Source organism: Aspergillus versicolor, assembly GCF_001890125.1.
Source record: "Aspergillus versicolor CBS 583.65 unplaced genomic scaffold ASPVEscaffold_4, whole genome shotgun sequence".
In the NCBI taxonomy this organism is placed as follows: domain Eukaryota; kingdom Fungi; phylum Ascomycota; class Eurotiomycetes; order Eurotiales; family Aspergillaceae; genus Aspergillus; species Aspergillus versicolor.
The window spans coordinates 2,254,286-2,265,533 of NW_024467527.1; the positions used below are offsets into that span (position 1 = coordinate 2,254,286).

Below are 11,248 nucleotides of genomic sequence, written 5' to 3' on the forward strand. Positions count from 1 at the left end.
CATACCCATGCGACTGCAGGAAGCCACGCCCACCGACCGAGAACGGCGATTGGGATAATGAAGAGAAGGATTCCGAAAACCCAGAGGCTCACGATGACGGTTACGAACAGGCGATGGCTGATGTGGTAGTCGCCCATGACACGCAGGGCCGTATATATGGCGATGGCCAGCACGAATAGTCCGCTCATCGGGTCGCCGATTTGTAGCCAGACGCCTTGGAGGAAGCAGAAGGGGTCGGATGCATGGACTGCCTCTTTGTCGAGCCAGCGGAGGCTGACCATGAACCCGAGACATTGTTGGGCGTCTGCCAGGGCGAGATTGTATACGAGTACCACATAGTGGTTGTGTCCGAGCGGGCGCCGGTGGTATTTCTTCCAGAAGATGAACCGGTATGTAAGGAAACAGAGGAGGGAAAATGTTGCCAGTAGTGACACTGCTGCGATGCAGGAGACGGCAATAAGGCCCTGTCGCTGTTGCGGGTCAAGGGGGTCGATATCCTCGGCATGGGATCGTGGCTGATAGTGTGACCGGTTGACACCGCTATAAAGGTGTGCAATGCCTGACATATTTTGGCTTAGACAGATCAACGGTGTTTAGCATTATGTAGTCTCCTGCAGTGCTTGCATAAGTGTCTGCTGTACTTTAGCTTAGTGGTTTAGCAATATAGCGCGATTCCTTTCTTACCAATCTCAGTAGTCTCCATGGCATGCAGCATGCAAACACACCATTTCCGACATTCATGCTAATAAACGAGAGCGAGTGGGAATGAAGATGTTACTTCGTGATATATGACATCATCGGCCGATGACGGGGGCGGGGTTGCAACAGATCGTCATATAAATGCTCCACTGCTAATGGTAAGCTATGGAGAGTTCCGTAAGTAGGCTTCTTCAATTAGCTCCATTTGGTCAAGTCATCTAGGAAGGTCTGGCCTTCAGTTATCAACTCTTCTGCCGATTACAAGACCACGACATGTTTACCCACACCAGCTGCTAACAGGTGAAACGCTTCCTGACAGGGTGCTACGAATGGCCCAAGTGTCCAGCTAGCTTCGGAGATCTAGTATAGGTGGCCTTATTGATTCATTGTCATGTTCGTGGCACCTTTGTTTCCACAATCCACGAGCATTATTCACTCCCTGCTGGCTTCACATACGAAAAACTTTCAAGATATACAATGCAGAGCTGAATGGCATACGGTTGGATGTGGCCCGGATCAGGGCTTCAGTGGAAGAGCCGGCTTGTGAATCCTCTGCCCTGGACAATGCCCAATGCGGAAGCCCGTCTTTACTTCTGGACTCACTTCCTTGTAGAAATTCACTGCCCCCGTCATGTTCATAATCGAACAAGGAGATGAAGGTTTTATATATAATGCTCTATCTAGTGCACTATTAAGCATGATCCCAGGGTATTCCTTAACTGGTGCCAGAGAACCTATCCCATCCTATCAACCAAGCTGTTCCACGAGTATACAACCTACAAAATCTTATCATCATGACGCCCCGTCTCCAGAACAAAGTCTGCATCATCACCGGCACCGGCAGCAGCATGGGCCGAGCAGCAGCCCTCAAATTCGCCCAAGAAGGCGCCACCATTGTCGGCTGCGACGTGAGCGCGCCCCGCGCCTCAGAAACAGAAACAGCAGTCCAGGCCATAGGAGGGAATATGATCTCGCTAGCACCCTGCGATCTCACCATGCCCGAAGGGTGCGGGAGACTCGTCAACTTCACGATCGAGAGGTTCGGCCGTATCGATGTACTGTGCATTAATGCATCGATGGCATATCTGGAGTGGAGGCAGGGTGTGCCGATGGAACACTGCAACAATAACTACAGCCAGGAGTATAACCTGATCCATCTCATGACTGGGGTGGCGAGGCCGCATTTGAAGAAGACGGGCGGTGCTGTTGTCAATGTTGGCTCGATTGATGGGTGTGTTAGCCCGCTGCCACAGGGGAAGACTAAACAGGATATCCTGGACTTGAACTGCCACTTGGCTTTACGAGATCGAGATGCGGGGATCAGGGTGAATTATATCTCGCCGGGCAAGATAGGAATGTTCGAGACAGATCCGCTGTTGAGGGATCCGTTTAGGGGGGATCCCATGGGGAAGGTTATGCTGGGGAGGTGTGGACGCCCTGAGGAAGTTGTTGCAGTGGCCTGTTTTCTTGCATCGAGCGAGGCTTCATACATCACGGCTGCAGATATCAAGGTGGACGGGGGAATGACGGCTTGGTAGAGTCTTCGATTGAAATTAAAGTAGCACTATACCCAGTTCTGATCTTGAAACGTTTGTCCCTAAATATTAATATAATCAAATCAATTACAGTCATGAAAGCAATTGACCGTTGTGTAAGGGAGTTAAGCTCTCAATGTGACATCTAGACTAATTCAAGACGTAATCGTGCGACCGTGGATTACCGTAGGATCTGCCTGATCATCACGGGGATAGCAGTGGGAAGAGTGGATGAGAGCACTTCCCCAGACTAGGAACCGGTTCATTCAGTCAGGGGATGTTCAGCCCACTCAGCACTAGTTCGCAACCGGTTAATTACTGCAGGTTCCAGCTAGTTTAGTATCGCATCCCAATCACCACCAGAACTGCTGCAGATCGCAGGCCAACCCCTCCTCCGGCTTCAGGCCCCTCGGCCCCTCTTCCTCCAGGATGTTATCACATGGATTGACGCCATGGCTGTGGACGTGAATTGACATAAATTCGCCCTTCGCCTGCACCTGTAGCGTCTGCCATTGATCAAGCCAACTCCCACCATGACTGCCTCAACTCCCCCTGGTTCTCTTGGCAACCTCACTGCAGAACAGGAGGTGAAACTCCGTGAATTCTGGAATATTTTGCTCCAGTCGTGGGACACAAGCGACACAAAGCCCGATGTCCCCAAATCTCCCACCGCGTCTACAGCCTCGCCCAAATCCCACCGCAGGTTCTTCTCTCTAGGCCGCTCGCAGCCCGAAACAACCGACGATGAACTCTCCGCAATTCCATCCAAAATGCTTACCTCGCTCAAGAGCCTGAATACAGCCTCTTCCGAGCTCAAATCAATCCAATCCGTCCTCACCCAAATCAACGGCGACGAGCTCCGCGCAGCCTACGTCAGCATGCTCAAACAAGACCACCCGGACGCACTCCTGCTACGCTTCCTGCGCGCCGAGAAATGGAACGTGCCCAAGGCGTGGATCAAATTCGCCAAGGCCCTAAACTGGCGCGTCAACGAGTTCCGCGTCGACGAGGACGTCCTTCGCAGGGGCGAGGGGTATGCCCTGGAAAAGGCGCGCAATGGAGACGCTACCGAGAAGGCCTATGGCGAGGGCTTCCTGGTTCAGCTGCGCACGGGAAAGGGCCATATCCATGGTGCTGATGCGGCGGGGAGGCCGATTGTTATTGTGCGCGCGCGTGTGCATAGCCCGGCGGACCAGCCGGCGGCGGCGTTGAATAATTATATTGTTCATTGTATTGAGACGTTGAGGATTACGATGGCTCCGCCGGTGGAGACGATAGTATGCCTATGTTATATATGGACTGTGTGCAGGGCTAACTGGTATAGTCGGTCGTGTTCGACTTGACCTCCTTTGGGCTTTCGAACTGGGTGGGTGCCTTTGAGAGTGTTTAGGGTTGCAAGGCTGATATATGTGCAGGACTTTCCTCCGGTGAAATTCATCATTGAGAGCTTCCAGGAGAATTACCCCGAGTCCCTGGGCGCGCTGATATTCTACAATGCACCCTGGATCTTCAGCGGTTTGTCCACCTTTTGCATTCGTCTCTAGTAAAAGTATGGGAATACTAATTCAGCAGGAATGTGGAAACTCATCCACCCAATCCTCGACCCCGTCGTCGCCGCAAAAGTCCATTTCCTCAACGGCCCTCAAGCCCTCTCGAAGCTGATCCCCCTGAACCGCATCACAAAGGAACTAGGCGGCACCGAGGACTGGGAGTTCGAGTGCATCGAGCCCAAGGAAAACGAGGATGAGAAACTACAGGACACGGCCACAAGGGACACTATTCTCGCAGATAGGAAGAAGCTGGCTGATGAGCTCTTTAGCCTCACTGCGGAGTCGCTCTCGAAATCGGAAGCTGATGACTCCGTGAAGAGCAGTCGGGACGACGTGATTAAGAAGCTCAGGGATAATTACTGGACGCTTGACCCGTATGTGCGTGCGCGCTGTATCCTCGATCGAACGGGTGTGATCAAGGGACATGGCGAGATCGATTTTTACCCAGATGCATCCAAGGCGACAAACGGGCAGGGGGAGAAGGCCTTGGAGAATCCCAACGACCCGCAATTCGTGGAGGTGGCTGTCCAGTGATACTTAGTTTAGTCAATCCGTTAGAATAATCTATCTTCGTGAGACATTTGCACCACCACTGAGCTCCATAGCCATTAGCAGGATATCTCCAGCCGGGGATCTAGTGTGGAGCTCCTCGGTATTTGACTGACACCGAGGAGATAAAGTAGCGAACCTTAACCCAGATGGAGATCTACAATGCGGGGATCGCCACCAGGATCACACAGTTCATTCCGTTTTGGGGCAGAAGGCATTCTACGGCGAGTACGCTTTGAAATAATGATAGCCCGGAAGCGTAGTACCGTTTTAATAGTAGAGGTCTCTAAGCCCTGACGTGTCGGGGGTCTATATAAAACGGAAATAGAAATATTATGTGATATTATACAAGGCAGTGAATATACTAGTCAAGTACCTATCCAGTCCTCCAGTCTCTCGTTCTTACACTGACTATTCAATTCCGACATGCCTTCTGACGGAGCTTCAATGAATGAAAAAGTTGAAGGGTCCTTTTGAACCGCAGACTCCCTATGCGGTACAGCCTTCATGGTCTGCAGCATGCAAGCCATAACAGCTTTTGTTTCAGAATGGACATCCTGCAGGCTAGCCATCACAGTAATACACGTCTCAAAGGAGTCCATTGTTTCCCGTCTCTCCCGCCGAGGTACTGATTGTATCTGAGATATATGGACGATCATGGCGACCAGAATCGCCGTGACCCCAATTCGGGGAACGCAGGTGTGCCGGTTCCGATTGTGCCGCTCCCATGCTATCCATGTAAACTGGCGAGCAGCATGGTGGATGCGAGCTTTGGATGACCAGAATGTTTGAGATTGATGCAGAACGCAGGTAGCCGTGTGATATACCATGTGGAGAAGGCCTGTAGTTCGAGGACCTCGCGTATGCATACCCAGAGACGGGTCTGTGTGATACTACCCAGGTTTAGCTGCCCCTGTGTTTCGATACTGGGTAGAGTAGATTCGGGCCAAGGACAATATCAAAGTCATCAGGTGTAAGCATTTGATGGTAAAATGACTCGCGCTTGATCCTGGGTCGACGTCTCAACCGTAGTGCAATCAGGCAATCAATCAGTCATGTAATATGCCCAGCCTACCGGTGGGTCAAAAGGAGAAGACTCTGCACGACGACAAGTGCATCAGACTCGTAACCGGCGTAGTAGAGGCGCTAGAAAGTAATTAACCCCTAAACCGGGCTAGGATGTTGTGGCGGACCTTTGCTTTCTCAAATAACACTTCATGGGCTTCTTCTCTGCTCGAGTAGCCTGCCTCGAGAAGGTATTTCAGTTCCACAAATGTGGTTGCAGAGAACAATACGGCTTGAAAGAGCAGCAGGCTGACTTGGCCTTGGCTGCCATCTCGGGCGTTGGTGATATTTATAAACCCTGGCCATTCGAGAACGGGCATGTACGGGAGAACGCATTCGACGAACTTCTGCAGGGCTATAGTTGGCAATGCCAGAGCCCCTTGTGCTTGTAGGTACTCGATCCTATCAACGGTGATGGTAGTAGGTCCTGGCAGGGGAACGAAGGCTCAGCTGCCGGAAGCAAACAGGCTGGTAAACATTTCCCAAAACCCTTCATTCATCAGGGCAGGGGAGAGTATTGGGTGAGGATGACGGATATTCGAGATTGCAACGCTCTTTGGCGATTTTACAGCGGTCAGCCTTTTGACTTCGCTTTGCAACAGACTTCAGCGGATTGATTTTGGTAGGCATGCTGGGATTCCCAGCCGCGTTGAATGACAACCTTCGTCTTCTATACTGGAGTACAGGCCTGAGATCCATCTTATGGGCTGGACAAGCTCTTGACGAGCGTTGTATACAACACTTCGAGTTACTGCTGATCCAGAAGCGGACACTTTCTGCCCCTTCTGGTAAATTATTGTGGGACCGGACCATTTCTTCCATTTTGGGCGAAGTCTGTCGAGATCACGATCGGCAGCCATCGTGCCAACCCCAATACCCCGCAGAACCGGTCAACTGGATGCGAGGGGAATGACATGGGCATAAAGCCTTTATGAGACTGAAGAGCCATCTTCCAGGTCGGTCTCCTATGTCCCGCTCCTGACTTCTGTACCGGTTGATCGGTCCCAACGCGCACTTGACGGCGTGCACCACGGCAGATCACGCAGATCCTGGTCGTCGCACGGACGCTGAGTTGGATTCTGGGAACTTCCTTGGCTGGTCCGAGTCTGGTTCGGGCGTCAGCTTGGAGTCGGGGTCGAAGTCGGGGCTGGAATCCGGGGAAGACGCAACCTGATTCTCTTAAACCACGGTGTTATTCCAGGCTCAGCCTAACATATCTACAAAGTACTTGTAAACGTTCTTTCTCACCGTCTGAATATGGTTGTAAAAGCTTGCGACCACTGCCACGGGAACAAGGAGAAATGCTCCTTTGCAGACAATCAGCTGGCCTGCGCCAGATGCCGCCATTTGAATATCGTGTGCACCGTATCCCGAAGGCACAGACGACTCGGCCGACGGCCTGCTGCTAAATCCTTTCCACATGGCATAATGCAGGTCTGGGGTATCGAGGACCAGGAACGCAGCAAACCCAAGGCGCAGGAGTGCGGTGTCTCGCCCCACGCCCCCATTACAGAGTCCACATCGCGTATGCCGACAGATATAAAAGACGGAGTGACACAGGACGCTATTACCGCCGTTGTCCCGCCGGCGCCAGAACGGTTGCTTGCTGCCCCTGCCGATCTGCGGACTATCTCGGATGCCCTACGCACAGTCGAGGATGTGCAACAGTTCGCTGTCATACACATGCCGTTCATGCTAGGCACTACATTCGCTCTCGACTGCCAAAGGGCAGTTCACACGATTCTGCGCTTTTCAGCACCGACCCTGACCGAAGGATACCTGGCGTTCCTTGGGTTAATGACGCGGCACCAAAGCTCGCTTGTCCTGCACAAGCAAAGTCCCGATCTAGAAAAGGCAGCAAAGGGCCTTCAACGCCTCAGAAGCGTCACCGTAACGCATGACTATGACGCCGCCTGTGCTCTCTTCCTCGGCCAAGCCATGTATGTATTCGACATACTGACCACAGCCAATTCCTCCACCGCCCATTCCATCATGCGCAGCGCTATGATATCGGCTCAGCAGTGGTACCCGAGACTCATCAACTTTCCTGCAATGGATACGGTGATCATATGCCCGATTCTGGTAGACACTACCGAGTGTTTAGCGCGGCGTGAAATCCCCGTCATTCGACTTACACTGCCAGACCGTATCATTGTGGATCGTTATGCAGGGCTTTGCTCAACTCTGTTGCCTCTTCTCTATGACCTCTGTGCGCTCAGTAATGCCAGAAAAAATATCGTTAACGACACGACGTCCGAAACCGATCCAGGGGACGACTGGCTCGGTGATGTAGAGCAAAAGATCAAAGACTGGAAGCCAGTCACACCTCCTACCTTCTACACCGATCACGGGAAACACGAAACCCTGATAATGATGACCCAAGCCAGGGTCTATCGTCTCGCTGGCCTTTTGGTAATACACCGCTTGCGGTTCCCCTTTGGAGTTGAAGATGAGGCCGCAAAGGGACTTGCTAGTAGCATCTTCTCTGAAATGTTTTCTTTCGCCAGGTCACCCGGTAAGGACTCAACGGCCTTGCCGGTGGTGTTTCCTTTGATAGTGGCCATGTTTGAAGTTGAGGGTCCGGGCGAGGAGATACTGGGCATTCTATCATCGTTTACTGTGCAGGGCCTTTGTGCTGCAAAACTGCAGGGTTTTGTGAAGCAGGTTAGGGCATTCAGGAAGTCTGGATTCCGGGGTACATGGTTCGACTTGGTTGAAACGCATCTCAACGCAGCTATGGTGCCATAGGTCTTAACTCAATACCAACAGTTATTATCAGTAAATTTAGCCATGGCTTAATGACAAAGTAATATGCATAATAGTTTTCACACTCTACAGTCGCACTGGACTGGCCTGTCTGCCGCGGACACAACGTCGGCAACTTAGCTGGATAGCCTATATATACGCAAACACACCCTTCTGCAGTGCCGTCGAGATCGATATACCCGATAGCCCGGAACCACCGGGCCCCTGAGTCCCTGGCCTTGAGTCACTGAACGAGGGCCAGACAGTGCAAGAAAATCCAGATGTGTCGCTGCAACTTCCCATCAGTAGCGCCATCTGGTATGAAAACAGTAGCCAACCTTCAGCTGGTGGGATCTGACCTCCACCTACCTATTAAACACCCATTAAGCGCCCACGGAATGTGCTGGCCATTTTGAATGTCCACGGCCCCCGCTGGACTCGGGTCGCTGCCCAATAGTATGCCACCGTCGTGTGCCACGGCGCTAACTTGGGCCAATTAGACTCTTGGTGGAACGCCATTGAGGCTCCATGGGGATATTTTAAAGCTGACTCCTCACCCCACCCAAGCATCACTTTCCATTTCAATCATCCCTCTTGCTACATTAACGCTTTTCACAACGAATATAATTTTATCTTCGTGTTGCTGCAGGCGTGATCAGAGATGGCGGACCCCCTTAGTATTAGTGCCTCGGTACTGGCTGTTATTACAGCCGCCATTCAGTCGACAAGCTCGCTTTGTGCAACAGTTGGGCGCTTCAAGGAACGCAACAAGACTCTTAAAAACCTACAACACGAGTTGGAAGATCTTGCCAAGATCCTTAGCTCACTAAAGCGGGCAGTCGATACTGACGCTGCTATATTATTGCTTCTCGAAGGCCCGGTTCAGCGATGCAGCCAAGTATGTAATGAATTCGAGCAGTCAATGAGCGCTTTCAGTAGTAAATCGAAGGTCGGTTTCCTAGACTGGGCCAAGATGGAATTTAGGAGAGGCAATATCACTGAGTTTGCGGAAACAATCGGAGGGTATAAAGCGACGATATCAATTGGTCTTGGTGTTATTACAATGTCGGTTATTGTAACTCCCCACCGGCTCTCAACTGTACTGATATATCATATATAGGCAGACATCCAAAGTCTCCCACAAAGTCCTCGAGGAATACAATGAGATGGTCGAAGATACTTCCTACAACCTGAATATCTACTTGCGGCGAATCGACGAGAAGCTGGCGCGGCTACCTGACGAAGGCACCTATACATCGGCGGGAGATGTAGATCTGCAAAGCGAAAGAGACGTTACCAAGCAATGTCTTCGCATTTGCGAAGATGCGAGAATCTATCTCGACTCATGTACAAACAAAGAACAATCTTTACTCCCAGAGTCGCCTCCAAATGATCTGACAGAGGACATGGTACGGCAGCGCTTTGAGGCTCAGCAGATCACTCGTCAGGCACTGGAGGACAGCCGGAACAGCATTACACAGACAATTATACGCCTTCAGGAGAGACTAACAGGCCTTGTAGTCAATGGAGACCCGGAAGATAGTACCGAGAGAAAGCGATTGCAAGAAGACCTCGCTATGTCGAAACAGTGCTTAGAGGTGTGCCAGATGGGCAACGAAATTTCGAGTCAAAAGATTTTCCGAGTTGGGGAGGTGGTTGCCGATGGCGACAGCGACCAAGTAGTGGTGACTACTCTGGCGGATCTATTTGACGTCAAGAGAGCGCTCTCTACAGTAAATTCGGCACAGTTGGTGGGATCAATGGAGGGAGATAAGCTACAGCACTTGGTTACAGAGCGTTATAGCAGTCGATTCGGGACTGCAGCGGGTAACTCTGACAATGGTAACGCCAGCAATGCCGGCTCGAAAAGCTCTCATGTTTATTCGCCTCGAGGGAGGCCGAATGAGCACGCTCCTGGGCTAAGTGCAAAGGCCTATGTGCCGTCGTCTAACGAAACTAGGAAGCGGGTAATGGGTGGCACATTAGAGTAGCAATGCCGTCGATTTGTTAGGACTATTTGGCACCTTGAGCTGAAGCCATTTGTTAGTTGTTCATTGTGCCCCATTCCCTAGGAATCAAAGTAGCCATCAGCTGCAACAGTACACTATCATGTATATACTACAACGGCGACCGTTCCCCATAAGAACAACGCTAAACCACCTTAAGACCGCGGGACGCACCCAGTTAACCAGCCCGACTGTATTATTTATTTGGCACGCCGAGTCGGAGGGGCCAAGCAGTTGATCGAGATACTGATATTATTGAGTCAAGCTGTCACCTATAATACAATCCTCAAGTTGACATAGCCTTCAATGGCGACACCACAGCCTGTGGGTTCTTTGACCAAAAACCAGCTATCGAAGTCACTCTGCAGGATACTCAGCCAGTGAAGGTTAACAGGCGCTGCACTGCCCGGTTGCGACATTCATTCTCACTCTCATTGAACAGCCAGATGGAACATATATATTGTTGGATATCTTGTGTGAGACTTGTGAATGGTTCACGACCTAACTTCCAGCTATGCCGGACTTATTCTACTATTGGTTCAAGTATCACTAAATAGTTCACTACTTTCTCAAATACGCAACCGTTTATGTTTAGCAACACTAAAACGTGGATAACTAGCAGGCTGTTCACAAAAGCAGATGGAAGAAACTTATAAAAACCCTTTCGTCCTCCATTCTATTGCTTCCTCCAACATAATCAATTCATCTCTTCCAATCCATTCTTGACATACCACTACCAGTTTATTCCAACTCTAAACTATCTAAAAAATGCGTTCCTCTACCTTTATCAGCCTTGTGGTCGCGCTCTTTGCCTTCGTGGCCTTTGCGGTATGTATACCCCCAACACCTCAACTCTGTACCAGCCAGTCTAACAAATACTTTAGTTTCCTACAGCCCTTAAACCGGGCCTCAGAATGCGCGCCCAAGCAGCCGAGCCCATAATCCCGTCCCAGTCCATCTACTTGATGAATCTGGAGGATATCGAGCCCCTCGACCAGAACTTATGAGCTTGCTACCCGCGAGTCCAATTACTCAATACGACGGGAAGAAGGACCGGTGAACAGGTGTTATCAACATGCAAACCTATCAAGAGGAGGTT

General features: G+C 51.0%; 7 protein-coding genes across 7 annotated transcripts in view; 5 read left to right on the forward strand and 2 right to left on the reverse strand.

Annotated features, from left to right (window-relative positions):
- Nucleotides 1–733, reverse strand: part of ASPVEDRAFT_41437 (uncharacterized protein) — a 1,469-nt gene extending 736 nt beyond the window's left edge. The window contains exons 1-2 of the mRNA XM_040812344.1: nt 685–733; nt 6–632 (exon numbers count right to left, since the gene is read on the reverse strand). Of these exons, the coding sequence (XP_040667629.1) occupies nt 6–566 (561 nt within the window). The 5' untranslated portion in view covers nt 567–632; nt 685–733. The remainder of the gene's footprint in view (nt 1–5; nt 633–684) is intronic.
- Nucleotides 734–1,493: 760 nt separating this feature from the next.
- Nucleotides 1,494–2,237, forward strand: ASPVEDRAFT_83393 (SDR family NAD(P)-dependent oxidoreductase; the record flags this gene model as incomplete). Its single annotated transcript, XM_040817372.1, has 1 exon — nt 1,494–2,237. The coding sequence occupies one exon, from the start codon at nt 1,494–1,496 to the stop codon at nt 2,235–2,237; it is 744 nt and encodes a 247-aa protein (XP_040667630.1).
- Nucleotides 2,238–2,621: 384 nt separating this feature from the next.
- ASPVEDRAFT_168011 (CRAL-TRIO domain-containing protein) lies at nt 2,622–4,361 on the forward strand. The gene is made up of 4 exons (XM_040808668.1): nt 2,622–3,511; nt 3,559–3,600; nt 3,650–3,749; nt 3,807–4,361. Exons 1-4 carry the CDS (start codon nt 2,768–2,770, stop codon nt 4,316–4,318), a joined length of 1,398 nt encoding a protein of 465 aa, XP_040667631.1. The 5' UTR covers nt 2,622–2,767; the 3' UTR covers nt 4,319–4,361.
- A 224-nt stretch (nt 4,362–4,585) lies between these two features.
- ASPVEDRAFT_652534 (uncharacterized protein) lies at nt 4,586–5,200 on the reverse strand. The gene has a single exon (XM_040815791.1). It carries the CDS (start codon nt 5,161–5,163, stop codon nt 4,702–4,704), a length of 462 nt encoding a protein of 153 aa, XP_040667632.1. The 5' UTR covers nt 5,164–5,200; the 3' UTR covers nt 4,586–4,701.
- A 1,175-nt stretch (nt 5,201–6,375) lies between these two features.
- On the forward strand, nt 6,376–8,220 carry ASPVEDRAFT_887279 (Zn(II)2Cys6 transcription factor). Its single transcript, XM_040818396.1, has one exon. It carries the CDS (start codon nt 6,656–6,658, stop codon nt 8,144–8,146), a length of 1,491 nt encoding a protein of 496 aa, XP_040667633.1. The 5' UTR covers nt 6,376–6,655; the 3' UTR covers nt 8,147–8,220.
- A 584-nt stretch (nt 8,221–8,804) lies between these two features.
- Nucleotides 8,805–10,134, forward strand: ASPVEDRAFT_83396 (uncharacterized protein; the record flags this gene model as incomplete). Its single annotated transcript, XM_040817373.1, has 2 exons — nt 8,805–9,208; nt 9,264–10,134. The coding sequence occupies 2 exons, from the start codon at nt 8,805–8,807 to the stop codon at nt 10,132–10,134; spliced, it is 1,275 nt and encodes a 424-aa protein (XP_040667634.1).
- A 783-nt stretch (nt 10,135–10,917) lies between these two features.
- Nucleotides 10,918–11,156, forward strand: ASPVEDRAFT_83397 (uncharacterized protein; the record flags this gene model as incomplete). Its single annotated transcript, XM_040817374.1, has 2 exons — nt 10,918–10,977; nt 11,034–11,156. The coding sequence occupies 2 exons, from the start codon at nt 10,918–10,920 to the stop codon at nt 11,154–11,156; spliced, it is 183 nt and encodes a 60-aa protein (XP_040667635.1).
- Between the last annotated feature and the right edge of the window lie 92 nt (nt 11,157–11,248).

Coding starts and splice junctions, on each gene's coding strand:
- ASPVEDRAFT_168011 (XM_040808668.1), top strand. CDS start 2,768: ATGACTGCCTCAACTCCCCCTGGTTCTCTTGGCAACCTCACTGCAGAA. Junction 3,512..3,558: donor CTCCGCCGGTGGAGACGATA/GTATGCCTATGT, acceptor TAACTGGTATAG/TCGGTCGTGTTCGACTTGAC. Junction 3,601..3,649: donor CCTTTGGGCTTTCGAACTGG/GTGGGTGCCTTT, acceptor ATATATGTGCAG/GACTTTCCTCCGGTGAAATT.
- ASPVEDRAFT_652534 (XM_040815791.1), bottom strand. CDS start 5,163: ATGGTATATCACACGGCTACCTGCGTTCTGCATCAATCTCAAACATTC.
- ASPVEDRAFT_887279 (XM_040818396.1), top strand. CDS start 6,656: ATGGTTGTAAAAGCTTGCGACCACTGCCACGGGAACAAGGAGAAATGC.